Genomic DNA, 26,852 nt, shown 5'->3' with positions numbered 1-26,852 from the left:
CTAAGGATAACAACTTAAAAAAGAAACGTCAAGGATAAGTTCATGAAATTTTAGTACTCCAGTAACACCTTTAGAAAAGCAGTCAGTTTTGGCCGGGTGCGCACCAGTGGTTCACGTCGGTAAGTAATCCTAGCACTTTGGGAGGCCGAGGCGGGTGGATCATGAGGTCAGGAGTTCAGGACCAGCCTGGCCAAGATGGTGAAACCCCATCTCTACTAAAAATACAAAAACTAGCTGGGCGTGGTGCATGCCTGTAATCCCAGCTACTCAGGAGGCTGAGGCAGAGAAGTGCTTAAACCCAGGAGGTGGAGGTAGCAGTGAGCCGAGATCATGCCACTGCACTCCGGCCTGGGTGACAGAACAAGACTCTGTCTAAAAAAAAGAAAAGAAAAGCAGTCAGTTTTGTGCCTTATATAATTTTTGTACCTATGGGAGAATTCTCAAAACTACCCAACTAACTGTTTTTATTTAAAGGTCTGCTTGCTTTCCAGAAGTATGCCATAATTGACAGCACCACAAAAGCTGAAGAGTTGGTAATAACTTCAGTAAAACTCAAAGTTTTAAATATTTCATATACTTAGGACCCTACTATTTCTAAGCACCAGACTGAATACAAATTTAAAATTAAAAAGAAAAAAATATAAGGAGATATCACAACTTTATTATATACAGTTAATGTGACGAATTCTGTTTTGTTGTTATTATGGTGAACTGATGCTATTTCTACAGAAATCTTAAAAAGGTTTAAAAGCTATTTTACATATCACTAAGTAAAAGAGTCTGGTTAGTAAGAAAATTTTTATGACCAGGTAAAATATTAAATTTATAAATATGTACATACTTGAATGGGCTTTCAATAGACGTTGTTGTGACTTTAAAGTGCTTGTATCTCCTGGCATTCATTCTTTCATTTGTAGTAATACCTAAACATGATATCTAAGAGGAAAGAAAAAGCAAACCATTATTCTTGTTTTTTTTTTTTTTGAGACAGGACCTTGCCCTGTCACCCAGGCTAAAATGCAATGGCGAATTCTCAGCTCCCTCTTGGGTGGGCTCAAGTGATTCCACCCCCGCCACCTCCCCCCACCCCAAAACCCCCACCCCACCAGCAGCTGGGATTACAGGCGCATGCACCATGCCCGGCTAATTTTCTTTTTTTTGTTGGGTTTTTTTTTTTTTTTTTTTTTTTTGTAGAGATAGGGTTTCACCATGTTGCCCAGGCTGATCTCAAACTCCTGGGCTCGTGATCCACCCACCTCGGCTTCCAAGTGCTGGGATTACAGGTGTGAGCCACCATGCCAGGCTGCAAACCATTATTCTTTCTAAATACTTAATGTAAAAAAATTAATTTGAAGAAAACTAGGATAAAGATAAAAACAAGTCTGTTTTTGGTGTTCCATCAGGAGATCATCAGAACTAGTTTACGTGGTATCATTTGACTGTGAAAAGTAGCCAGTTAAATGTGAAAAATATTTAAAGACAGGTTACTTGACACTGTGCATGGACAGGCGCTATTCATGCACAGACAACCTCCCTATCAACCTCTCTGAGAATGAGCTTTTAAAAATTAAAAAAAGGCTTTTGAATAAATATTAGTATTTGTGAATAAAAATACCATTAAAAACACAAAATTAATGTCATCATCAATCTGAGCTCACACATACTCAACTGGATGTATTTAAGTCAGGAATAACAGATTAAAATTTCTGTTGACATAAGTACTAAAATTCAAAAGTTCACAATATGAGAAGAGGAAGGGGCAAAAGAGTGAGGTAGAAAGGAAAACTAAATTGAAAAATAAAATGAATATTTGAAGAGCAGGAGTGGTTAGGAAGAGAATATATTATTATCTTTTATGCAAGGATGGAAGAGTTTTCACTTAGTGCACTACAAAGAATGCCTTTGCACATACCTGGTACATCTGACACATGAGTAATACAGCCACCCACATGAAGTGGAAAACACTGTTCAGGAACATCCAAAACATCCAAGGTGAACACGTGGCAATCTGAGTAATGTATGTCCAAAATCCATCCTTGGTATAAGTGGTCTCACAGTGGAGTCCCCAGTCTAAAGCCAGAATAGAAGTACTCGTATTTACTCAATAATCATCCAAGCACCTCATATAGGCATTTGTGCTGGCACCATTTAGAAAACATAGTCAAACAGTCTAGATTTAACTGATGACATTCAATAGCAAATGTCTTTATACTCTTAAATAACCCTATTATATCTCAGTGAAAAAACACAGAAATGGAAAAGGAGCAGCCAATCTTAAAAAAAAAATCACTGTATCTTCAGAATTAACAATTTTATTTGATTGGTATTGCATCACATAATACTTAGAAAAACATTTTCTTTACACAAAGATGAGAGGATATATGAAAGAGATTTTTTTTGAAAGAGGGCATATAACATAATAGGATGGTGACATGGGCTTTTTTTTCTAGACAAGGTCTCGCTCTGTCACCCAGGCTGGAGTGCAGTGGCTCAATCAAGGCTCACTGCAACCTCGACCTCCTGGACCCAAGCAATCCTCCCACCTCAGCCACCTGAGTAGCTGGGACTACAGGCATGCGCTACCACACCGGGCTAATTTTTGTATTTTTTGTAGAGATGGGGTCTCTCTTCCTACGTTGCCCAGGCTGGTCTCAAACTCCTGGCCTCAACTGGCCCACCTGCCTCTGCCTCCCAAAGTTTTGGGATTATAGGCAATGAGCCACCATGCCCAGCCAAGGTAGGCCTTTCCTAATACAAAATCTCCTGCTGTAGGAGAGTTGCTATAAAATACTGCTGTTGTTGGCAAGAAAGTATTCTCCTCAGGTGTGCTGGGCCAGAAATTAGGTCAAGTTCTTTGACCAAATCTTCCTATTAATCTTTAACTGAGGTGGTAACCTCCTTTGGTTCATTAGGGCAATAACACTGATTATTTTTACTATCTGTGGGGCAGGAAGACTAGAAAATCATCCTTCCAAGACTTGTATTTAAACGAGGATCTAATACATCTTTATGCCAAGCACCACCAAGCCCTGAGGCAACCTAAGTGATGTATCCACTTAAACTCTTTCCAGATTGCATTCTCAATGCAACAAAAATCTATCATTTCCTTTAAGGTATAAAACCCACATGATGGAATAACAACTTATTCTTAAAAAGGTAACTTCTGATATTTACTAATATTCTCTAATAGGCAATAATTATACCTTACTTTTCAAAATATTTCAAATTCTCTGCAAATTTAATTTTAAGTATATTTTCCCAACCGCTTGGTAAGAAACAGAACTAAGACAATCACTTAATCTATAAGCTACTATAGTAAAGCAAGCACATGATGTGGAAAATGTTGATGTATTTCACCCAGAAGCTTCTCAAAGCCTATTAAACCAATATGTTTTTCAGAGGACACAAGTATTAAAAGGTGGTTAACTGCTAACTGTTTGCTTACACTGTATATTGGACATAATTGATAGAGCTGTATCTTTTTTCCCTTTTGTGCTTCATAAGGTGTCCAAACCATAATTTTAGTTAAACGACCTTTGTCATTATAGTAATTTGTTAGTGTGGTAAGTATAATCTAAGTATGCAGAAATTTGTTTTAAAAAGACCGAAAACTAATTGTACTCACAAGATATACAACCGTAAATCATCCAGCAGATCATAAAAAGCAAGAAGAATAGGTAGCCCATAAAATATCTATGGTTGCCTGCACCTGAAGAACGACACAGAAGCAAGGTTTTTCAGCTAAGAAAAAAACAACGGGTAATGCACCTTTGAGGGGTATGCCATGAAAGGTGTGCTACAATTTTGATGATAATCACACATACATTCATTATTTTATAAAGTGGTTTTCAGGAAAAATGTTTTAATAAAAATCTTAAATAAGAATGCTTACAATTACACACAAAGATATAATGATGACAATGGTGTTCAAGTCCCAAAGAACTAAATAAATCACAATTCTGACCTCTAATCCTATTCTTTGTGAGGTTTAAAATAGCCCTATTTTATCTCTACTTTTATAAACTTTACAATCCAAAGGTTTCTCTTCAACAGAGGTACACAATCTTTGTAATGTTTCCTGTCACCTCATAAAATCTCCGGGGCATGTCTCAAATCATGTAGTTTCTCTCCTTAGACTTATACCATTCTTGAACACTGACATGTGTACTGTTCTTATCTGTCATTCCTCTCTGCCTCTGCACATAATATCATTTCAAATATTACCGCCTTCATCTCTCTAGTTTAACTAGAAAAAAAAAATTTTGCCTCCTTATCAAGAGTAGGCACCAGATAGAACTGACAGAGAAAAGGTATCAGCCACTAATTTTGTAATTTTTTTCCCTCCCTCTCTCAACTGAGTTGCTGTGTTGTCAACCAGAAGATAACTGAGAAAATGAAGCGTGGAGTAATAAACTTTCTATTGCCTACTTTAATATTACTTTATTCATTACCTAAAGTAACTTAAATGAATGATACAGAAGAAATTACTAATACAACTTACCTACACAGTTACCCACCCATGGGCAATGATGATCAAATTTTGCTATACAGCGGTTGCACACACCACAATGTTTGGACCTCACCGGTTTTCGTATCTGTTAATAGGCATGTTAAAGGATTATGGAAGGCATTGTACTAAGAGAGAAAAGCTGAATATTTATTTTCTCAAAATATAATTATAAAAAAATAAAACTATATTTTTAAAACAAGATTATATCAAGGTTTCCAAATGAATGAAACCAAAAGTCACTATTGTTTAATAAAATTTCAACTGCAAAAACAAAGAATAAAAGAATGAGGCTACTCTAGAAAATATGCTCTTAAGAATGGAACTGAACCATCAATTTACAAAAGCTAAGAATTAGCAATTTGATTTGATGAATGATGCTATGTTTAATTCACATCCCTCAAATTTCTGAGTAATAAAAACATATCAATCTCCAGTCTTCTAAATGATGTTCCATTATGATTAATGGTCATGATATTGGTGTTTTTCAATAAAATAAAATTATTCCTTACTAGGAAGGTCAGGCTAAAAGTGAATTTAAAAAGCTCTTAAAATTCAAAATCATCAATAAAATATTTGTCTTCCCCAAATTAACAAATCCAGCAAAAACCCATATGTACACATCTATTTCTCTTCAGTAAAGTGCCTTCTGAGATCTCAGATTAAGGTACAGCATTTCTCCTGCTGAAATGACCATATCTAAGAATGCAGAACATGCTTAAGAAGTCACTATTTCTTGCAAAAAAAAACCCCATATAATTCATTATTCAGCTATTGACAGGCAATAAAGAATTCATGCTTATGATGTCTGTTTTTCAAGCATTTTGAAATGGTTTTTAAAACCTACATTACTCTAAATCAGCCAAGTGAATACAAGAACTCATTGGTGATCTTCAAAGGGCTGGCAGTCCTAATGCTAGATATATGATAAAAGAGCTGCAGTTATTAACTCTTGCCAGAAAAAAAATTATAAATATACTTCAGCGTTTCAACAAAAGCACTGCCATTTCTCCATTAGTTTGCATAAGGTTACACACTATTTTGAGGTACCAAGGAAAAGGCACAGTGAATACACAGTTCTTACATCTACCAAAATTATCTGTGGAATAAAGAAAAGGGTAAGTTATTCTTCACCACAGTTGTTAGACTAAATCTACTTAGGAGAAGGCAGCAGGATATTCAAACAACTTCTATCCCCACTTCCAACCCTCAGCTGCAACACTGTCAAAAATCTGAAAAACAGACTAACTGGTTAAGGCGTGACTTGGTCTCAAGGTTCCTTGGATCACTTACAAAGTAATCCTTTTTTTTTCTTTTTTCTTTTTTTGAGACAGGGTTTCACTCTGTGGCCCAGGCTGGAGTGCAGGGGTGCAATCAACAAAGTAATTCGTTTTTAAGAAAGCTCTGATCTACAAGCCTTAGGGACTTGTCTACTTACCAAAGTGAAGCATACCCATATAATGACAACTACCTCTGCTGATCTGCAAGATTTTATAATAGGAAATCTTCTTTACAACAAGAAGTATGTGGCTTATAAATAATATATAATAAAACATTTATGCTATGATGACAAAATTAGTCTTATTCTTGCCATCAAATATGTATTTGACAATGAAACTGCTATCTGTATTGAATGACTATATAATTTGTTTGCCATATGGCAAGTACATCAGCACTGCATACTTTGTGGAACAGTATATTTCCACAGAACAGCAGTGTATTAAAACATTCTAAATATTAAGAAAAAGAATATCAATTTTGTAAATTACCCATTGTAAAGCACAGAAACAAAAACTGTTTTCAGAATGCCGGAATATATAAAAGAATCTGGTCGGTATCCTAAAGTTGCTACCAAACATGAAGCTGTATATATTTTGAATATTCAAAATCATAACTGGTCAAAGAATATTAAGTGTAATAAAGAATTTTCAGAATTAGAACTGTTTCAAAAATTCATTCCATAATCCTAAATGAAGTCAATGACTTTATTATTAATCAGATGTTAAGACATGAGCTCACTTGCAGTGTATAAGTATAAAAGAGCATTTAGTTTTATGTATGACTTTGGAATATTTCAATTTCCATGTAGAAAAACATAATTTAAGCACTGTGGCAGTATATATACTTTTCACAAATACTAATTATAAAAACTAAGTGAAAAATAATTTAAACGTAAGAGTATTATCCTACAGAAAATTAATGTCTATAATAATAAACAATCTCAATAGTGCTATACCTGACTCTATTAATAAATACTAGTAATTTCATATATATCTTTACCTATGACCTGGATGAGGATGACCACTTTAAAAATCTATGATAAAACAGTGTTCAAAGTTACATAAACATTCTGATACAAAACAAAACAAAAAAAAACACCTACTCAAATTGAACTTGTTTAGAGGCCATGTTGTCTTAACAGTTATCTAATGGATTTTCCCATGTGGCTTTTAAATACAAGTATAAGTTTTCTTAAAATGTAGTAAAGAAAACAATCTATTAGGGAATCATTATGAATCTTTGATCTGAAATACTTTATTACTTAGTTTTTAATTTATTAACATTTTAAGCGAGAAAAGAGAAAGAGAATGAATACAAATAAATGGCACCTCTGAATCAAAAGTACAGTCAAGGCCTACCATCGAGGAATAAGCGCCTTGGGAAGCAGACATCCTTTAACCATCTTTCCTCTTATATCAAGAAGCAGGGAATGTGTTCATTGAAAGTAATTATTCCTTTTCCCCACACCCCATACCCGCTATGCTATGCCACTGTCAGGAGGAAGAGAAGGGAGGGAAGAACAAAGAAGAAAATACTACCAAACAGGTACTGCAGAATATACTGAGGTCCAGACTTCCTGTCTCTGCAAGTTCAACTATTGTCTGTGAATTAAAAAAATAATATTTAATTCAAAACTGAACAATGCTCACCAACTCTTTTGCCACCACTATGAATCAATAAACATGATTTTCATCTTTAATTTACTGATGTTTTGAGTTCAAAAAGAGAAATAAAATCTTTTATTTACTGCTATTTCATTGCAAGAAGAATACAGGGTAGCAATCTCTATGCTGCCCAGAAAAAAGGGGATTAGACCATAAGAATCTGCCATTGTCTTAGTCAATTGTGGACTGGAATAACTTATCAAAATTTGTCTTGTTTTTAGAGACTAAATAAAACAGCTCTTAAAATAATCTAAAATGCTTCTAGTCCAGTTCTCTAAATACACAACATTGTTAGATTATAAAATTGGTTTTCTAATTACCTGCATTATAAGAAAGGGATGCCCTGGATGGTATATACAAATATTTTAGCTACTGGGATGGTGTACCTGCACTATCAACCAATTTATTAACCTTCTAGTTTACATAGTCATTCAGCAAACATCTACTGAATGCAAATTATTTCCTGGAGATTTACAGAGATGTTTAAGACACTATATTCACCCCTCAAAGCAATCACAGCAGTCTTGTAAGGGAGAGAAACATGAAATTATAAAATGTCATGGAAGTGTTATGGACAGGCATCACAAGAGCACCAAGGATGAGCACCAAATAAAAGATACATAATCTCAATTTAGCTTAAAACTTCTTTACATTCTAAACGATAGTTAATTCCTCTGTCCTCTAATGTCTGCTGTAAATACTGATAATCTGGCAGTTAAATACAAGTGACTTAGTTGGTATTTTGCTACCTTTTTCTTTTGCTCTTCTGTTGCTTTAATAATCCCTGGATCTGATTTCCAAGATTTTCCAAAATTGTAGAAAAGTGCAACACTATTGGCAAGGAATGGAAGATGGATAAATAAAAAGTTGAGATGTGCCTAAGGTTAAGGAATCTAAAGAAGCAATGATAAATGAATTACTATTATATATAAACTTATAATCTATAAAATTTTACAAAACACCTACCAGTCAAAAAAATACAAACTGTTCTGCATTATGTTTATAACTACATGTAAAAATAATGTGACTTCTTTATAAATTTTAAATCATGCAGACTTATCTGACACTTTAAAAGTTAGTGAATATATTAAAAAGTCAATGAAAATTTTTAAATGACTAATTTTTTGACAAAAATGAAGAGATTTCTCATGTTCAAAGTTATTAACATATACTTTATGTATATGCACTGCAATCTTTAGGCATCTACCAAATATTACAGATATCATACTCGTATATTTCAAAGATTGCTTTTAACTATAGGAAAGTCAAAAAAGAAAAATTCTCACTTTTGCCTTTTTTTGGAACACACTGAAATTGATTTCAGAAAAAATATAAGCTTGCTTAAAACAAATAGTTTATATGTTTACATTTTTTCTATCTCATAAAAACGTTAAGAAATACTAGGCATGTATAAACACAAGTAAATTATCAAAAAACAATTTAAATAACACTATAAAAAATAAAGCAATGTCGCTAGAGCAATACATTTCTGAGACACAAAACACCAGGTATACTCAAATACCATTTGTAAGATTTTATGTAGATACAAGTATCATACAAGAATTTCATAAGACTTTTTGACATTATCATGTGTACCCACTGTTTACATTTCTCATGAAGCACAGATAGAAAAAGAACAGCTTCTTGAATGAAATCATTCTATATTTGTTTGGAAAATACCAGAACACTCAATAGCCACTTGACACACAGGAGAAACAAAAGACGGAAGAAAAGATTAGTTATTATCACCTGGATATTCAAAAGTGACTTATCTTTTCCTTTTTTCTCCAATCCTCTCTTTTCCCCCAACTTTTTCCAATCTTATTCCACAAAATATACCGGTATAGCCAGCAGAGAGTAAATAAGAAGTCAAACTTTCAGCTGTTTATTCTGGAGAATAAAGTGTGTAGAATGCTGAGGCTTGACATTACTCAGGGGCAGCACTTTTATTTATCACAAGTTTTGAAAAGGTGCCAACGTAACATGTAAATAAATAAGTCAAACTCTCAGGACCTGGATTAAATTTGCAGGGGGTCAGCTCAATATATGACTACATATTTGAAAGGTATATTAAGGAATTAAATACTGAATGAACTTTAAAAATGTCTTTCCTTGCTCTTTAATGATAAAGAAATTAGGTATCTTCAAATGGTAGATTGAATTTAGCTTTAGCAATAGATTAGACGAGCTAATTTTAAAATTTTAACTGAAATAGGCTGGACGCAGTGGCTTACACCTGTAATCCCAGCACTTTGGGAGGCCAAGGCGGGTGGATCACCTGAGGTCAGGAATTCGAGACCAGCCTGGCCAACATGGCAAAACCCTGTCTCTACTAAAAATACAAAAATTAGCCAGGCATGGTGGTACACACCTGTAATCCCAGCTACTGAGGGGGCTGAGGCAGGAGAATTGCTTGAACCTGGGAGGCGGAGTTTCCAGTGAGCCAAGATCACGTCATGCACTCCAGCCTGGACAACAGAGTGAGACTCAGTCTCGGAAAAAAAAAAAAAAAAAAAAAATTAATGGAAATAGGCACACTCTATGAATATATGGCTGTTTTCAGTATTAATTTTATTATTAGAGAAAATGAGAAAGCACTAAAAAAAGCATAAAGACAGAAACAAGAACTCTACAACCCAGAATTAAACTTCTTTTAATTTTGGTATTCTGCATTTTTAATTATGACTGGTATCATAATGTATCTAATTATTAACAAAATAATATATTAATCACCAACTATGTGCCATTTAAGCAGCACAAGAACCCTATGATAAATCCTGCTATTATCCCCACTTTACAGATGATACAACTGAAGCAGAAGCTACACTGTCCAAGATTACAGAGTGAGTTAGAGGTAGAGCAAGTATTAAAACTCAGACTCATAAGACCTATGCTATTCGGCCTCACCAAAGTGCTCAACACAATTTCCTATGCCAATAAATATTATGGAAACAATATATTTAGGTATAAACATTTTTAAGGCTTGAGATATAAATATACACAGACACTTTTATACTATTTTCCAGCAAGATATACCAATTTATAACCCCACTAACAACACGACTGATCAGTACATTTGCATTAGCAGTAATGAAAAAATGCTGCCAATTTAAGAGGCAAATACCTGCTATTTTATCGTTTTAATTTACATTTTTACTTTTATGTTTAAACAGCCCTCCAATTAAAGATAAAACAAGTATTTACCATCAATGTTTTCACTTAAATGTTTATAGAATCATTTTTTACATTTAATTCTTTAATCTAGTTGGATGTTTTCTTGATGTCTGCTATGAAATGCAGCTCTCATTTTATTTTTAAACAAATTTATCTAACTAGGCTTTCTTTCAAAAATAGAAATTCATACACTAAATTTATTTACCATAATACTCAGCAAAATGAATTAAAAACAGTAAATCAAACAAACCAAGTGCCTCTCAAAATACTGGCAACAACTTCAGAAAGGAGACAGACCACATGTATCATAAAGTTCAAAACTGAAGGCCAAAAAAGATGATGATTCTGGCGAGGCAGGCTGCCTGAGGTAGCTCCTAATCCTGCTCTACCTGTACTAGCAGTATGAAAAACTGTAGATGAGAATTCTCACCCATTTCACCCTGGCCCTTTGCTATGGACTAAATTGTGTTTCCTCACAATGCATATGTTGAATCCCTAACACCTACAATCTGACTGCATCTGGAGATGTGGTCTTTAGGAAGCAATTAAGCCTAAATTAAGTCATAAGGGTGGGAGCCTAATCCAATAGGATCGTGGCCTTCCTTATATAAAGTAGAATGAGAGATTTCTTCCTCTTTCTCCTCACCATGTGAGAACACAGCAAGAAAGTCATCATCTGCAAGCTACAAAGACTGCCCTCAGCAGAACTCAAACTTGCTGGCACCCTGATCTCAAACTACCAGCCTCCAGAACTGTGAGAAAACAAATTTCTGTTGTTAAACCACCTAGTCTCTGGTATATCATTATGGCAGCTTGAACTGACTAATACATACTCCACTCCTCAGCCCCACTCAATTGGAGAAAAATAATTGAAATGGTGAGTAGATAATTTGAACAAGTCAAGAAAACCCCTTCAGGAACATAAGTCCCTGAATACCACTGCATGGCTTCCACTAAGTATCAAGAAATACCAAGGCTTGTCATTAATAAGGTGACTTAACAAAATTGAGGGGATGGCTGGTGGGGGATAATTCTGACATCATTCTATCTCTAAGGCTGCGTAGAATAAAACCTCAGGAAAAACTTTCAGCAAGATCTTAAGACAGCTAAACCCAAGTTTCTCAGCAAGAATTTACAATTGAGCTCTCTTTTTCTTAGGCTACATAAAAATGAATAGAAATTTAGCCAAACTGTAACACTGAAGGCAGTCATACAACTTCAATATCCTTGTACCAAACAGGACAGGAAAAACTTCAAAGATTACTCTAAAATATATCAGAGAAAACATAAAAGTCTGAATATATTTGCCCAGGTCAATCACGAGCAAGATGAAAGATGAAAAGAAAAGGCATAACAACTATGCTAGTGTACTTAAAAACAAAACAAAAATAATAAACCAGAAAAAATGTGCACAGCATTCACAAAGCAAATAACCCAGTATGGAAAGCAGCCGCAATTTTGGACAAAGACAAATTAAGAACAAAGGCAAATTAACCAAAGATGCTTCATAATTAAATTAAAATATAAATCCTATAAAAGCTTAAACATAAGATCATAAAACAATTAGAACCAGATGAAAAGGGTGATTCTAGAAAAAAACAGACTGAGATCAAACAAAAACCATTATACAATATATGAACTAAAAATTTATAAAGATGAACACAAGGAGGATAAAAAGACTGACAATCAGTAAATGAGGGAAAAAAGAAAACTCAAAACAATAATTAGAGACAAAAACTGGACATGGTGGCATGCACCTATAATTCCAGCTACTCAGGAGGCTAAAGCCAGAAGATCACTTAAGCCCAGCAGTTCAAGACCAGCCTGGCCAACATAGTGAGACCTCCATCTCAAAAAATAATAATAATGATAATAATAAAGAGTAGAGACAAAAGTATGAACACAGATGACAAAGATAATTCAACACATGGATAGTTTTATCCCAGAATTAATAAATACATCAAACAGAATTCAGAGATCCTAACAGAAAATTTCAGATAAAAGAAAACCTTCATTTTTATAAATTACATATAGTATACAAATACAACCTCCATTTTAAATACTGCATCCTGAAAAGACACACTGTATATTAAGAAAATCTGAGGGACAATGATTAACATCCTCTGAAACATACTGGTTGTTTTTTAATCTCAATGGTAACAAATGTGTTCTTAAGTAAAGAGTTTTTTTAACAGAGACAAGGTCTCACTTTGTTGCCCAGGCCAGAGTGCAGTGGCATAATCATATCTTACTGCAGTCTTGAACTCCTAGGATCAAAGGGTCCTACTGCCTCAACCTCCTGAGTAGCTGGGACTATAGGCATGCACCACCACACCCGGCTAATTTTTTTAGTTTTTGTAGACCCTGTCTCTACTAAAAATAGAAAATAGCCAGGTGTGGTGGCACATGCCTGTAATCCTAGCTACTTGAGAGTCTGAGGCACAAGAGCCACCTGAACCTGGGAGGCAGAGGTTGCCCTGAACCAAGATCACGCCACTGCACTCCAGCCTGGGCAACAGAGTAAAACTCTGTATCAAAAAAACAAAAAAAATCTGAATCATTTTAAATGTGTTGCTGAGCTGCTAGTAAGAAAACCCCATGGAGACCAGAGATGATAAATAAACAAAATCTAAAGGTAAACTGGTTCAGAAATGTAGTGTCCACTCTTCAGGATTTGCTTATTCCTATATGCTATTTGCAAGAGATATGTCTAAAATTCAAGGCCATAAATTATTTAAAGCAATACTAATTAAAATAAATAGTCATTGCTAATGCTTTTTACCATGAGTCACTACATACTGATACAAGGTTCAATTCATTAGAAAGAATTCTAAACTTATACATACTTAATAATGAAACTCCAAAATATGTAAAGCAAAAAACTGACTGAACCACAAAGAGAAACTCCCAAATATAGCAACACAGTAGAAGATTTTACCATAGGTCGCTCAATAAATGATGCTGCAAACAGATAAAAATTTGGTAATGATACAGTGACTTGAGCAACCCAATTAAGAAGCTTAATCTTCTGTATGGAATGCAGCTGAGGTAGCATACAAAATGTTACTTTTTAAACTTAAATGTTTCTAATAGAAAATATCAATGAAAACTAAACAATTTAATAAGCTAAAAAGAAAAAACTAAACAAGCAGACAAAAGGAAATAGAACATACTGAAAGTGAAAATAGAAAGGATTAATAAAACCTAAAGTTGTTTCTTTGAAAAATCCAATAAAATAGATTAGAAAATAGCTCTAATTAATACCAGGAATGAGAGGGGGGCACAGCAGCTGAGTTTTAAAAAACAAGAGAGAATGTAGCACATTTTAAAAGAAAAGAAATGGACAAATCACTAAAATATATAAATATACAATTGAGTCAAATAAACTATATATTACAAAATTCTTTAACATAAAGCAAATTCCAGGTAAAATGATTTTACAAAATCTAATAATCATGTAGTTAATAATTTCAATTTAACCCAAACCCTTTCAAAGAACATAAAAAAAGAACAAGTCTCCACCCGTTTTGAGGCTATCATGTTGATATCAAAACATAACAAAGACAATACAAAAAAATTATAAGACAATTTCATTCACAAATGTACACGCAAAACTAGTAACATATTTAATCCAGCAATGTAGAGAAAAATAAGACATTATGCCCATGTCTGTTTACTCCAGGCATGCATAAGTGGTTCAACATTAGAAAAATCTATTAATATATTATTTAATATTAAAAGCATAAAGAAAAAAACATAAACAATTCACAAAAAGTTAAAAAAAAGGGGGGTGTAGAGGGAGAGGTTATTTATAAAATCCAAGTAAACACTTTATAAAATCACACTCACTGGTAAAATACTAGCCCTTTAAAGTCAATCTTTTAAAGATGATACCCTTTAAAGTCAGGAACAAAATGAGGATACTCATTTTGTGTCTATTCCACAGTGTACTGAGATCCTAGCTAATAAAATAGGATCACTAAAGGAGCTAAATGCTATAAAGAGTAGAAAGAAAAACAAAATTCAGTCTTTATACATATGATTACCCCATGTCATATATCCAAAATACCCCAAGTTATTAGAAATAATAAAAGGCTTTAGCAAGGTTGTTGTCAATAACTAATCAGCTACATTTCTATAACCCAGACACAAACAGAAATTTTAATTAAAAATAAAAAATTCATAATTAAAAAAAATTAAAATTCTTTTAAAAATAAATCTAACAAGAGATATAAACTTCTACATAAGAAACTATATGACTTCATTAAAAAACATAAAAGGTCTAAGTATCAAAAGTAGTTACTTTCTGTAAATTAATCTACAGCTCAAATAGAATTTCAATCAAAATGGCGTAAGACTGGCTGGACATGGTAGCTCATGCCTGTAATCCCAGCACTTTGGGAGGCCACAGCAGGTAGATCACTTGAGTTCAGGAGTTAAAGACCAGCTTGGCCAACATGGTAAAACCCCTTTTCTACTAAAAATACAAAAATTAGCCAGGCATGGTGGTATATGCCTGTAATTCCAACTACTTAGGAGGCTGAAGTGGGAGAATTGCTTGAACCCAGGAGGTGGAGGTGGCAGTGAGCTGACATTGCGCCAATGCACTCCAGCCTGGGCAACACAGCAAGATTGCCAAAAAGAAAAAAAAAGGCCTAAGGCTTTTCGCGGAACTCAAAGAGCTTATTCTAAAATAAAAAGGCCAAAAAGAGCTAAGATATTCCTGAGAAATAACAAACTTGGAAAAATTACCCTGCTCCAATATAATTTAAGAACAAAACTACAGTAATTAGATTATACAGTGTTAATATAGGCAGACAGATCAATAAACCAGTGTAGCTAGGAAACGTGATGAACATCAAGGTTGAGACTGCAACTGAGTGAAGAAAAGGTGCGCTGGAACAAGGACCTCTCTAATGGAGGGAAAAAGATACTGATCCCTCCCCTCACATCCATCTTCATTTACAGTAGTCAAATGCACATGATTGAGAATGTAAATTATAGAATATCTTTAATAACCTCAGAGAAACTCTTGTGGGAAAAAAAGATATACAGCAATATTATTAGAATTCATGAAAAGTGGTGATTGGATAACTGAAGATAGACATTAAAAAGCTTAGAGGGTATTAAAAGGAAACTGGGAGAGACACACAGAAAACAGAGAAGTCTAACAAGTAACCTACAGAAAAAAATGCTTAAGAGGGAATGCATGGGAGATAATTAATTCTGCACATTCTTGATTTTTTAATATATGTAATCATCCCAGATTCTGCACAGTTTATATCCTTCTTGAGTTTAAAGAAGCTCAATTAACTTAAAGCCACATTGAAAAATTACTTATTTTCAGACATAAAATTTCTAATAAACTTTTGTCAATATTTCAAAAGTGTTGTCAACACAATAAGCAGTTGACTATACTATGTCAGTGAATTTTAGAGTTGTTTCATTATAATAAAAGAAGCATAGTCAGAGAAACATTTTTTAAAAATAAATAAAAATGCAAGAAACCAAATAAAATCAGTCATGAGTCAAATTCCTAGAGATAACCACTGCTAAAATGATACATATTCACTTCCAGCTCTTTTCCTTTGTGCATTTTAAACTTCATTCTGTAAATATAATTTAGTATTTTTTCACTTATTGTATCTTAAATATGAGCCCATATCATTAAGGCAGGAAAGTATTTTAGTGGTTATGTAATACCATTCCATAGGTAGCGTAACTGATAAAACTCTCACCCTATTTAGATTGGCTATTCAGGTTGTTTTCATTTTTTCCCCTACTATAAATAATAAGAAGAGAAACATCCTTGTAAATAAATCTTTGCTCTTACATCTGATTATCTACTGACACATGATCAAGAGATTAAAGGGTATTTATTTTTATTTATTATTTTTTTGAGACAGAGTCTCGCTCTGTTGCCCAGGCTGGAGTGCAGTGGCGCAATCTTGGCTCACTGCAAGCTCCGCATCCCCAGGTTCATGCCATTCTCCTGCCTCAGCCTCCCGAATAGCTGGGACTACAGGCACCCACCACCATGCCCGGCTAATTTTTTGTATTTTTAATAGAGACGGGGTTTCACCATTTTAGCCAGGATGGTCTCGATCTCCTGACCTCGTGATCCGCCTGCCTCGGCCTCCCAAAGTGCTGGGATTACAGGCGTGAGCCACCATGCCTGGCCGATTAAAGGGTATTTTTAAAGATCAATCTAGAGGCTTCCAAACTGTTTTCCAGGAGGGTTTATGAACTTAAAATTATATTCAGAGTGTAATATAAGGACATTTGAAGATACACTGAATCAGGCCAGAAAGCTGAATCCAACACCAAACTCTTAATAATTTCCCACCTATGTGACTTTGAGCAAGACATAACAACTTCTCAGAGCCTCAGTCTTTCCATCAGTTAGAAAATGGTATTAAGATTTGTATAGTTTTTTTAAAAAATCAAATAATTATTTGGAGAACCAAGTAAAATGATATATCTGAAAAACTATAAACCAAAAAGCACCAAATAAACATAAGGTGTTTTATGGGGAAATAATTATTCAAAGAATGGAACAGTAAGAACTTACTAGAACAAACAGTTTACATCAATGTAAAATTCATTATCACCATAAAAACTTATTAAGTAACTTAATAAGCTGGGTATCAGATTATGTAGGAAACCAAAATAAAGTTTATACAGTTGATCCTCACACCTCCATGATAAAATTTATTTGTAACACCAAAATCAATATTCATGGCACTGAAAAAGTGCCATGAATTCAACGGGCATGAACAAAACAGTGAAAAATTTGAGTCACCAAATGCGCACATTCTCAGCTGAGGCTGAGCAAAGCAACATTCTGTCTTGTTTTAGTTCTCATACTATAAACAAGTGTCCTTTACATGGTCTATTTAGGGCCACGCTGTTGTGCTTTTGTGTAGATTTTGCTGTTTAAAAGGGCCCTCAAGCACAGTGCTGAAGTGCTATCACGCTCTTAAGCACAAGGAGGCTGTGATGTGCTTTACAGAAAAAATACATGTGTTAGATAAGCTTCATTCAGGAATGAGCTATAGTGCTGTTGGCTGTAAGTTCAATATTAATGAATCAACAATACATATTAAATTAGGTTTTTTAAAACAGAAACACATGTAAACAAGGTTATGTAGTGATCAACTGATGATCAATACTGTTGTGACCAGAGCCACATAGGAACCTAACTCTGTATTTCTCTTAGGAACAATGGTTCAGTATTTTCTAATTCAGTGCTTGCAGCAACTTCACAGAACTACTGTGAATAATGAAAAACAACTATAATTCTAGTTTTCAAAACTAGTCTAATCAGTTTTAATTACATATGTAGCCATGAGTTGCACAAGAAAAGTGGTAAAAGCAACAGAAAGGAGCCTGAGGTCATCAGAAGTGATCCTGGACAACTGCTATTTTATCTTAAGGTACCTGAATCAGCACCATATATTATAAGCCTTGTGGCTATTTCCTGTCTAACATCCTTTGTGCCTCCATTATAACCTACTCTGTGTTCTTTTCTGTTCCCTTCCTAAAGGTTTCTTAAGCTTCTCTTACTGGCTTTATAAAACTGGGAGAAAAACATAGTTCCAAAATCGTAGAGGGCCTAGAGATACCCCTCTTTTATAACATGAAGTATACGGTTTTCCTCTGCATAATTGGGATTTAAATTAATTAGTGATTTCATCACATATTCCATGAGTATCATTTACACATACACAAATGTTCAAACAAACTGTGAGCTAGGCATGGGCTCACACTTGTAATCCCAGCACTTTGGGAGGCTGAGGCAAGAGAACCACTTGAGCCCAGGAGTTTGAGACTAGCCTGGGCAACATGGCAAAACTCAGTCTCTACAAAAATACGCAAATTAGCCAGGCATGGTGGCTTGTGCCTGTAGTCCTAGCTTCTCAGGAGGCTGAGGTGGGAGGATCACCTGAGCCTGGGAGGTTGAGGCAGCAGTGAGCCATGATTGTGCCACTGCACTCCAGTCTGGGTGTGACACAGTGAGACGATGTCTCAAAAAAAACCACAGGCCGGGCACAGTGGCTCACGCCTGTAATGCCAGCACTTTGGAAGACCGAGGCGGGCGGATCACCAGGTCAGGAGTTCAAGACCAGTCTGGCCAACATAGTGAAACCCCGTCTCTACTAAAAATTTAAGAAATTAACCAAGTATGGTGGTGTGCACCTATAATCCCAGCTACTCGGGAGGCTGAGGCAGGAGAATCATGTGAACCCGGAAGGCAGAGGTTGCAGTGAGCCAAGATCATGCCATTGCACTCTAGCCTGGGGGACAGTGCAAGACTCCATCTCAAAATAAAACAAAACAAAACAAAACCCAACACAAAAACAGAAAACAAAAACAAAAAAAAATTGTGAATCCATATTTAAAATCAATTTGGCTATAAACTTAGATTTTAGAAGTCATCAGAAATGATAAGGTGCACTTATTTAGCACTTTTTACATGTCAGGTATGTCCTCAGGTGTTTATTTTCTCAAGAACTTGGAGACAGTGCTACTATTATCTCCCCTTTACAGACATGTAAGAATAAAACTTGGTATTCTCATACTGCAATTTTTATTTGAAAAATTTACATGCAACTTATTCAATGTATTTACAAAATGAAAACTATATTAATCTATTTTAAAGGCAGAAGTATTCAAATAGGGTAAGCTAAATAGACTTGATTGTTCTGGTCTTTCCTTCAAAATTTGCCTCTCTTATTTTCAATTCCCAGTTTTAGCTATTTTATACTATTTCCCTAGCTTTAGCTATTTTATACTAACTCTGAATAAAGGAAAAAAATGAAATTTTACTATATAATGCTCTCTAGCATTAATTTTTCATTATTTGGTAAGTTACTGATTTTCCTGCTTCTTGCCACTTACACATAACAGGAGTACAGAAACAGTTTAACATTATTTTGAGATCTGATTCTGAGTTTTTTCCTCAAACATAAACTTTAATGTCCAATTTAGGAAACACAAAGTTAGAAAATATGTCTGGAATACTAAAGTCATTTCAGAGGTCAATGCTTATTCTAAGCTTAAAATAGATGAGGTAATGAAAACCAACAGATCTGTTTTACTCATACTAAGTGTTCCAATATGGCAATTCTAATGCTTAATAAATCCTTGAGGAACAATTTTTAAGTCAAAGTATAATAAAAGGCTAGAATTTGTTAGTGAAAACTGCCATATGGAAGAATTTCAATAGATACTTAAACTAAGAAAATATTTAAAGGTACTATACTTTCTGAAATTACATAATGCAGTAAAAATATTAAGAATTAAGTGTAGTTACAATTCTGTGCCTTAGGTCTCAAAAATAAAATAAGCACATTTTGTGTTTCAACTAAAACACAAGGAGACTTAATAAAAAGAATACAATATTATGATATGCAAGGCTGTGAAACAAAACCAGGTATTAATAACTAAAATTGTTTAGAACAGTTACAAGTCACCAAAAACTGCATATCATTTAAAACATATCATATACTTTTTGTAATGTTTTGAAAAATATTTAATTAACACTTACGAAACATGTTCCTTTATTACAATAAATCAGTCTAACTTCCTGACTGAACTTTTTCTATGTAAAAATATCAAAAATTGGCATTGGCTTGCTGTCTTTATTGGCACACAGGCACAGTTACAATTTCAATTATATTAGTTTTAAAAAGTATATTAGCTAGTCGTGGTGGTGCACACCTGTAGTCCCAGCTGCTTGGGAGGCTCAGGCAGACGGATTGCTGGAGCCCAGGAGTTCAAGCTGCAGTGAGCCATGATTGTGCCACTGCACTCCAACCTGGGGAACAGGTTAAAAAAATTAAAATTTTGTTTAAATAGGGTAGTATACTACACTGTTAATTTGCTCAAGTTAGCAAATGTGTGAAAATACAGCATTACATGCTTTTCATGAAGGCAAAAGAGATGAAACACCTTTTCATGAAGGCAAAAGAGGTGAGAAGATTAACTCTTATTTACCACAACAAAATAAGTAGTGGTATTAAAAAAATATTTAGCGAAAATAGTTTGATACCAAAACATAAAAATCACCATTTGGTAGAAAGGCTTAAAATATGCTTAGTTAGAAAAATACAAGTTTCAATCCCAACTTGATTAGAGACTAAGACTCATTAAGCCTAAATTTTTCTCAAGTATAAAATGGAGATGGCTGAGTCAAATGGTAGTTCTTTTTTTTTTTTTTTTTGAGACATAGTCTCACTCTGTCACCCAGGCTGGAGTGCAATGGCGCATCTCAGCTCACTGCAACCTCCGCCTCTCGGGTTAAACCAATTCTACTGCCTCAGCCTCCTGAGTAGCTGGGAATACAGGCACGTGCCACCACACCTGGCTAATTTTTGTATTTTTAGTAGAGATGGGGTTTCACCATATTGGCCAGTCTTGGTTCAAACTCCTGACCTCGTAATCCACTCACCTCGACCTCCCAAAGTGCTGAAATTACAGGTGTGAGATGCAGCGCCCAGCCATTAGTTCTATCTTTAGTTTTTTGAGAAATCGCCATACTGTTTTCCATAGAGGTTGTACTCATTTACATTCCCACCAACAGCGTTCCTTTTCCTCTGCATCCTCGACATCTTGTTGCTTTTCGACCTTTTAAAAATAGCTATTCTGACTGGTGTGAAATTGTAGTTTTAATTTGCATTTCTCTGATGATCAGTGATGTCCAACATTTTTTCACGTTTGGCCACTTGTATGTCCTTGGAGAAATGTCTGTCTGTGTCTGTGTCCTTTACCCATTTTTTGAAATGAGGATGCTTGTTCTTTTCTCCATTACACAACATATCCCTACAACAAACCTTCACATGTAACCCCTGAATCTATAAAAATAAAAAATATGGAACAGAAAGGGGGAAAAGGGGGATAACAATACTAATTTATGAAATGTGGATTAAATGAGTAGTCAAAAAATGCCTTTTAAACACTCAATAAATGATAGCTACTATTATTTATATGCTGTTATTAAAGACAGCTTTCAAAAGCAACCTATTAAATATTTTAAAACATTACTTATATTAGTTTACTAAATTTTCTAGGAACACTATTTTAATGTATTATGAATGAGTAGATCAGTCCTAATGTCAAATTATTAAACATCTGTTCACATAACGAACAAAATTTGTTTTCGGTATGATCTTTATAACCAAAGGATATCATTCCAAAACCAGAAGAACCACGTCACATACATCCAGAATTTGGTTGCCAAATATATCCCAAGGGGCAATGCACTATGCATTGAATGATCGAAAAAGGATCTGTAAAACACAAGTTTTATAAAATATGAGCTCTATATTTCATTGTAAAAATGAATATTTATTTAAATGAAAATGACACACATTTTGTATAGTAAGCATTGGTTTCACCAGAATCCAGAGTTCAGGATGCTCAATTTTTCATAGTCATCAATAAAAATTAGTTCACAGCTGAAAGACTCAGCAAGATTCTGAAGTTCCTTTTAATTCCCCCCAAATTTAAATTACATTCCACATACTTTTCAGTTTCAGAATTTTAACGCACTCCTATTCTCTTAAAGTCAATAACTGACTTTAGTATATATAGTAGCTATCATCCAGCATATTATTCACCAAAGATGTGTCAAAATTTTGACAAATGAATCCAAACCAAGCCTCACATTTTTCTCTGTTTCATCATTATTTCTCCTTACCTATAACACTCCAGCAAAAGTTGGAGCACATCTTTTCAAGTAGAATGAACTGGCCAACTTAGTGAAACTGAAGGGTTGTGTTTTTAATACTTAAAATTGGGGAAAAACAAACATTAATCCATTTATTAAACATAAACAGAATCAACTATCCATATAGGCAGGAAGTCTTAGTGACTTCCTATTTATACCCCTTGGAGCTCCTAGAAATACTAAAATGAGATTCACTAACTAGATTTAAGCCACTCAGCATATTATAATACTAGTCATTCTCATCTCTGTGTGAATTATTTTCAGAATTCTTTTCTGAAATGCAAGTGAAAATAAGATACTAAAGGACTGGAAATTAGATGGGAAATTCTAGATCACACACCTGTCTAGGTTTGTTGGATAGGTAACTTTAGAGCAATGAGACTTAAGAATAAGAAGAAAACGGAATGATCATGATGTTTAAAGAAAAAAGAGGGAGAAAATAATCTTAAAAACTCAGCCGACTTCACAACTATGCTTAGACTTTACCTTGCTACTAGAAATAAAACCTCTTCCTTGCTTATTGTTTATGCCTTATTTTCTACAGGAAAATATAATTCCTATAGAAAGGCGAGCTCAAGTATTGTAATTACCTGGAAATTAACAATATGTATGTTAGAGTTCAACAGACTCAAATTCACTTTTACTGAAATATTTCAAATATTTCTCAAACTATGTTTTAGTGTTAAAAATTATATGCTAGCTTTTATCATTAAAGTGCCTCTGAATCATTTTAATAACATAACAATGTTTAAAAAATCTCAGATTTCACATATAGATGTCTAAATTATTTAAATAAATTAAGATCAAATGTACAACATACAAACATTAATTTTATACAAGAGTACAAATTATATTATTTCATGTACGGTTTAAAATATAGTTAAAAACAACACACTTACTTCGAAAGAAACTGTACTGTAGCCCAAACACCACCATACATTAGCCCTTTAATGAGCCAAGAATCAATATTTAGGTCTGCTATAAACCCAACCAGCCAAATAACTAGGAAAGGAGTTCCTAACATTACTTTCTGCCGAAATTCCTGTATAGAAACAAAAAATTAGAAAGTTTTTGCATGTTTCAAGTAATCTCAATCTGAATCATTGTTACCTTTGTGAAGGCATGCAACAGCGGGTGAAATTCATTCACTCAAATTTGCATGCTATGTATCAGTACTATTCAAGGTGCTGGTGTCTGTCTTCTGGAGACAGGCATTGAACAATTTTAAATAACTTTGCTAAAATTGTGGAAAATAAGAACAGAAGTTATAGCAGTGGGTTCTATATGGTTAAATACAGAAGACAGTACTACCTGCTTAACACATACACTGGCTAGCAAACAGTTCATGAAAAATACCACCCCTTTTTAACAGGGGCACTGATAACCAGGGAGACAAGGACAACTAGAATGACTAATAGTATAAGAATTATAACACATAAGGAAACCTGAAGATGCTTGCCTGGAGTAGACATTTCAAATGATAAATAGTATATTAAAATCTTAAAATGAGATAAAGAATAAAAGCAAACAATCCATAGGCTCCTAGAGTTCACTGAATGAAGAGATGTGTCTCTGAACAAAGATCAAGGCAGAGTGCTCAATACTCCAAAGGTATTTCCATTTCATTTCTGTACTGGTCTGGTTGTTAAAGTCTATACTTGTAAGTATAAAACCTACATAACTCCTGGTAACTTCTATCACAATTTTATCTTTATAGCAACCAAAGAAAGTCTACTGCCTCTTCCATGTAAGAGCCCTTCACAAACTTATAGCCAGTTATCAAGTCTCTGTTCAGTTACCTTAGGTCACAAAACTATGTAAGATATTCAAGGCAGGGCATGGTGGCTCATGCCTTTAATCCCAACACTTTGGGAGGCCTAGACGAGAGAATCGCTTGAGCCCAAGAGTTGTAGGGCAGCCTGGGCAACATGGCAAAAACATGTCTCTACAAAAAATACAAAAATTATCTGGGCATGGTAGCACGCACCTGTACTGTATCCCAGCTACTCGGGAGCCTGAGGTGGGAGGATTACCTGAGCCCAGGGAAGTCAAGGGTCAAGGCTGTCGTGAGCCTGGGCAACAAAATGAAAACCCTGTCACACACACCAAAAGAAAAAAAAAAAAAAACCCAGCTGTGGTCTAACAAAGCAGAGTATGAACACTGCTTTCCTTACTGAATATTTATCTTTCTAAAAGCTAAGGTTATATTACACATTTTTAGCACCCCTTTCATACTATCGGCTTCCACTGAAATAAGTGGGATTTTTTTTTTCATATAACTGACCATGTCTTCCCCAATTTGACCACTGTAATTCATTTTCTGAACTAAATGTGTAATTTTAACTTAGAGTAATAATTAAACATCAATTTCAGGCTTTAATTTTACGCTGCAGCAAAATAACTAATCCAATTCTTTTTTCTAATAAGTATGAACTTTATATCAAGACATTAGAGAAGATTTACTACTCAGGAGACAGAGAGTGTATGGGTACATAAAATGGTACTATAAAAATATAATGGTGATGTGCTGCTATGTGAGAAATCTATTTTCTCTTATATTAGGAAAATTTTCAACTATATAGTAAATGTGAAAGAATTATATAGTGAAGTCTATCCACCACCTAGATTCAGAAGCCTCTTTTTAAATTAAACTTCTTATTTTGGAATAATTATAGATTCACACACAGTTGTAATAAATAATACAGACAGATCCTAAATATCCTTTGTCCCCCAATGGTAACATCTAGCATATCACAGTAGCACATCACAACAATGGTAACAGTAGCATGTCACAACCAGGAAACTAACCTTGATATAGTCCAGCTACAGAATATTTCCACTACTTAAAAGGATTCCTCATATTGCCCTTTTATAGCCAACTTCCCTCCTACTCCCAAATCCCCTCTAAATACTAATTTAAAGATGTCCCTCCAACTTATTAAGAAGTTAAGATTTATTTAACCGTAAATATGCCTGTCTAAAATCCTTTTACTTAATATTCTAAGTAAAAAATCTAAGATATTTAAAATCCTTTTACTTAATATTCTAAGTAAAAATCTAAGATATTTTTAAATTGTTTTCTAAAAAGACTGTCCCCCTTTCTTTTTTTTTGGAGATAAGGTCTCACTCGGTCACCCAGGCTGGAGTGCAGTGGCATGATCTTGGCTCACTGCAGCCTCAACCTTCCAGGCTCAACCAATCCTCCTGCCTCTGCCTCCCTACTAGCTGGGACTATAGGCGCACCACCACGCCTGGCTAAAGATTCCATCTTTATCTGTCTACCAGCACTATTCAAAAATATTTTCCCCCTTTTGGAATGACATTTTTATTTTTCTTAAGGGAATGACTTTTTAAAATAAAACACTATTGAGTCTTAGGTGTCACTACTTTCTTTTTTAGTTTTAAATATAAAACACACTTCATAGGCTAGCAAATCAAAACATGTTAATGACTGAAACTTTTCCAATGTGACATGGAAAAAGAAAGAACAGTCTACATAATTACAGATGCTTAATCTCACAGGTCCCCTAATCATCATAATTTTAAAATATATGATGGTTACTTTCAACCTTTAAATATCACTCTCCCAATCATCATAGGCTTTAAAAGTAACCTTTATAAAAATTTTAATATATTTAAAGCTACCAATGAAAAAAAACAGGAAAGAAACTCCATTTCTGAACTGACCACAATGGTATACAAATGTTAAAATTGCACTAAACTTTTAATGAAGTTCTCTTTTTTAAAAAATCATATCCAAACACATAAACCTGATGTATAGTTTAATAATGCCATAAGTAACTTTACATATTAATGCAACATCTAAAATTTGTAAGTCATTTATGACTATATGTGTGTGTGTATATATATATATAAAATAAAACTTCAAAATATTCACATTCAACAAAACGAAAGCGCCAATATTGTGGGATTTTCCAAAGTAACACAAGATATTTTTTTTACTAGCCTAATTATCATAAGACAGCCATTTTTCACTCTGTTGAGCAAAACTGCTCTAAATCCTAGAAAACTGAGCAACACAAAATAAATCATTTTCTATATCATATCTAATAATTAAACAGAAGAGTTAACATGGCATGCAAAAATTGTTCATTATTCTCAGCTTATAGGGCTGAAAACAGCCAAGTTTATAAACTATGAATCTAATTCTTCTAAGTAATGGACCAGGGGACTTTTCAACTGATTAAAGAAGTCCAAACTCCTATAAATAAAGGAGGCACTGCTTTCAAGAGTGCTTCTCTTTATCCTAAATTTGTCTTTTTGCCTTGGTAACAGATAGATCAATATTAACTTTAAATAATTAACATTGCCACTAGAACAGCCTAAACACGATATACAAAAGATGGTACTCAAAACTTAATGCTACTCAAGTTGTGATTACTGACAAGTTAGCAGACATCTTGACAATTATTTAGGTACATAAAGAAACTCTACGGCAATTAACTTCTTTTTTGTGGGAAATAAGATTGTGCAG

At 34.2% G+C, this 26,852-nt stretch overlaps 1 protein-coding gene across 4 annotated transcripts in view; it reads right to left on the bottom strand.

Annotated features, from left to right (window-relative positions):
* The window catches only part of ZDHHC17 (zinc finger DHHC-type palmitoyltransferase 17), an 89,621-nt gene that overhangs the window by 3,384 nt on the left and 59,385 nt on the right, over positions 1-26,852 (bottom strand). For all 4 annotated transcript variants that reach the window (XM_003832880.7, XM_008958352.5, XM_034936262.2 and 1 more), the window contains 8 exons: positions 23,257-23,399; positions 21,817-21,917; positions 8,202-8,326; positions 7,327-7,389; positions 4,502-4,595; positions 3,626-3,709; positions 1,913-2,070; positions 842-936 (listed from right to left, as the gene is read on the bottom strand). In XM_003832880.7, the coding sequence (XP_003832928.1) occupies positions 842-936; positions 1,913-2,070; positions 3,626-3,709; positions 4,502-4,595; positions 7,327-7,389; positions 8,202-8,326; positions 21,817-21,917; positions 23,257-23,399 (863 nt within the window). The remainder of the gene's footprint in view (positions 1-841; positions 937-1,912; positions 2,071-3,625; positions 3,710-4,501; positions 4,596-7,326; positions 7,390-8,201; positions 8,327-21,816; positions 21,918-23,256; positions 23,400-26,852) is intronic.

This window comes from Pan paniscus, chromosome 10, assembly GCF_029289425.2.
Source record: "Pan paniscus chromosome 10, NHGRI_mPanPan1-v2.0_pri, whole genome shotgun sequence".
NCBI lineage: Eukaryota > Metazoa > Chordata > Mammalia > Primates > Hominidae > Pan > Pan paniscus.
Note: the sequence above shows the minus strand (reverse complement) of the source record. Positions and strands in the feature narration are given on the sequence as shown.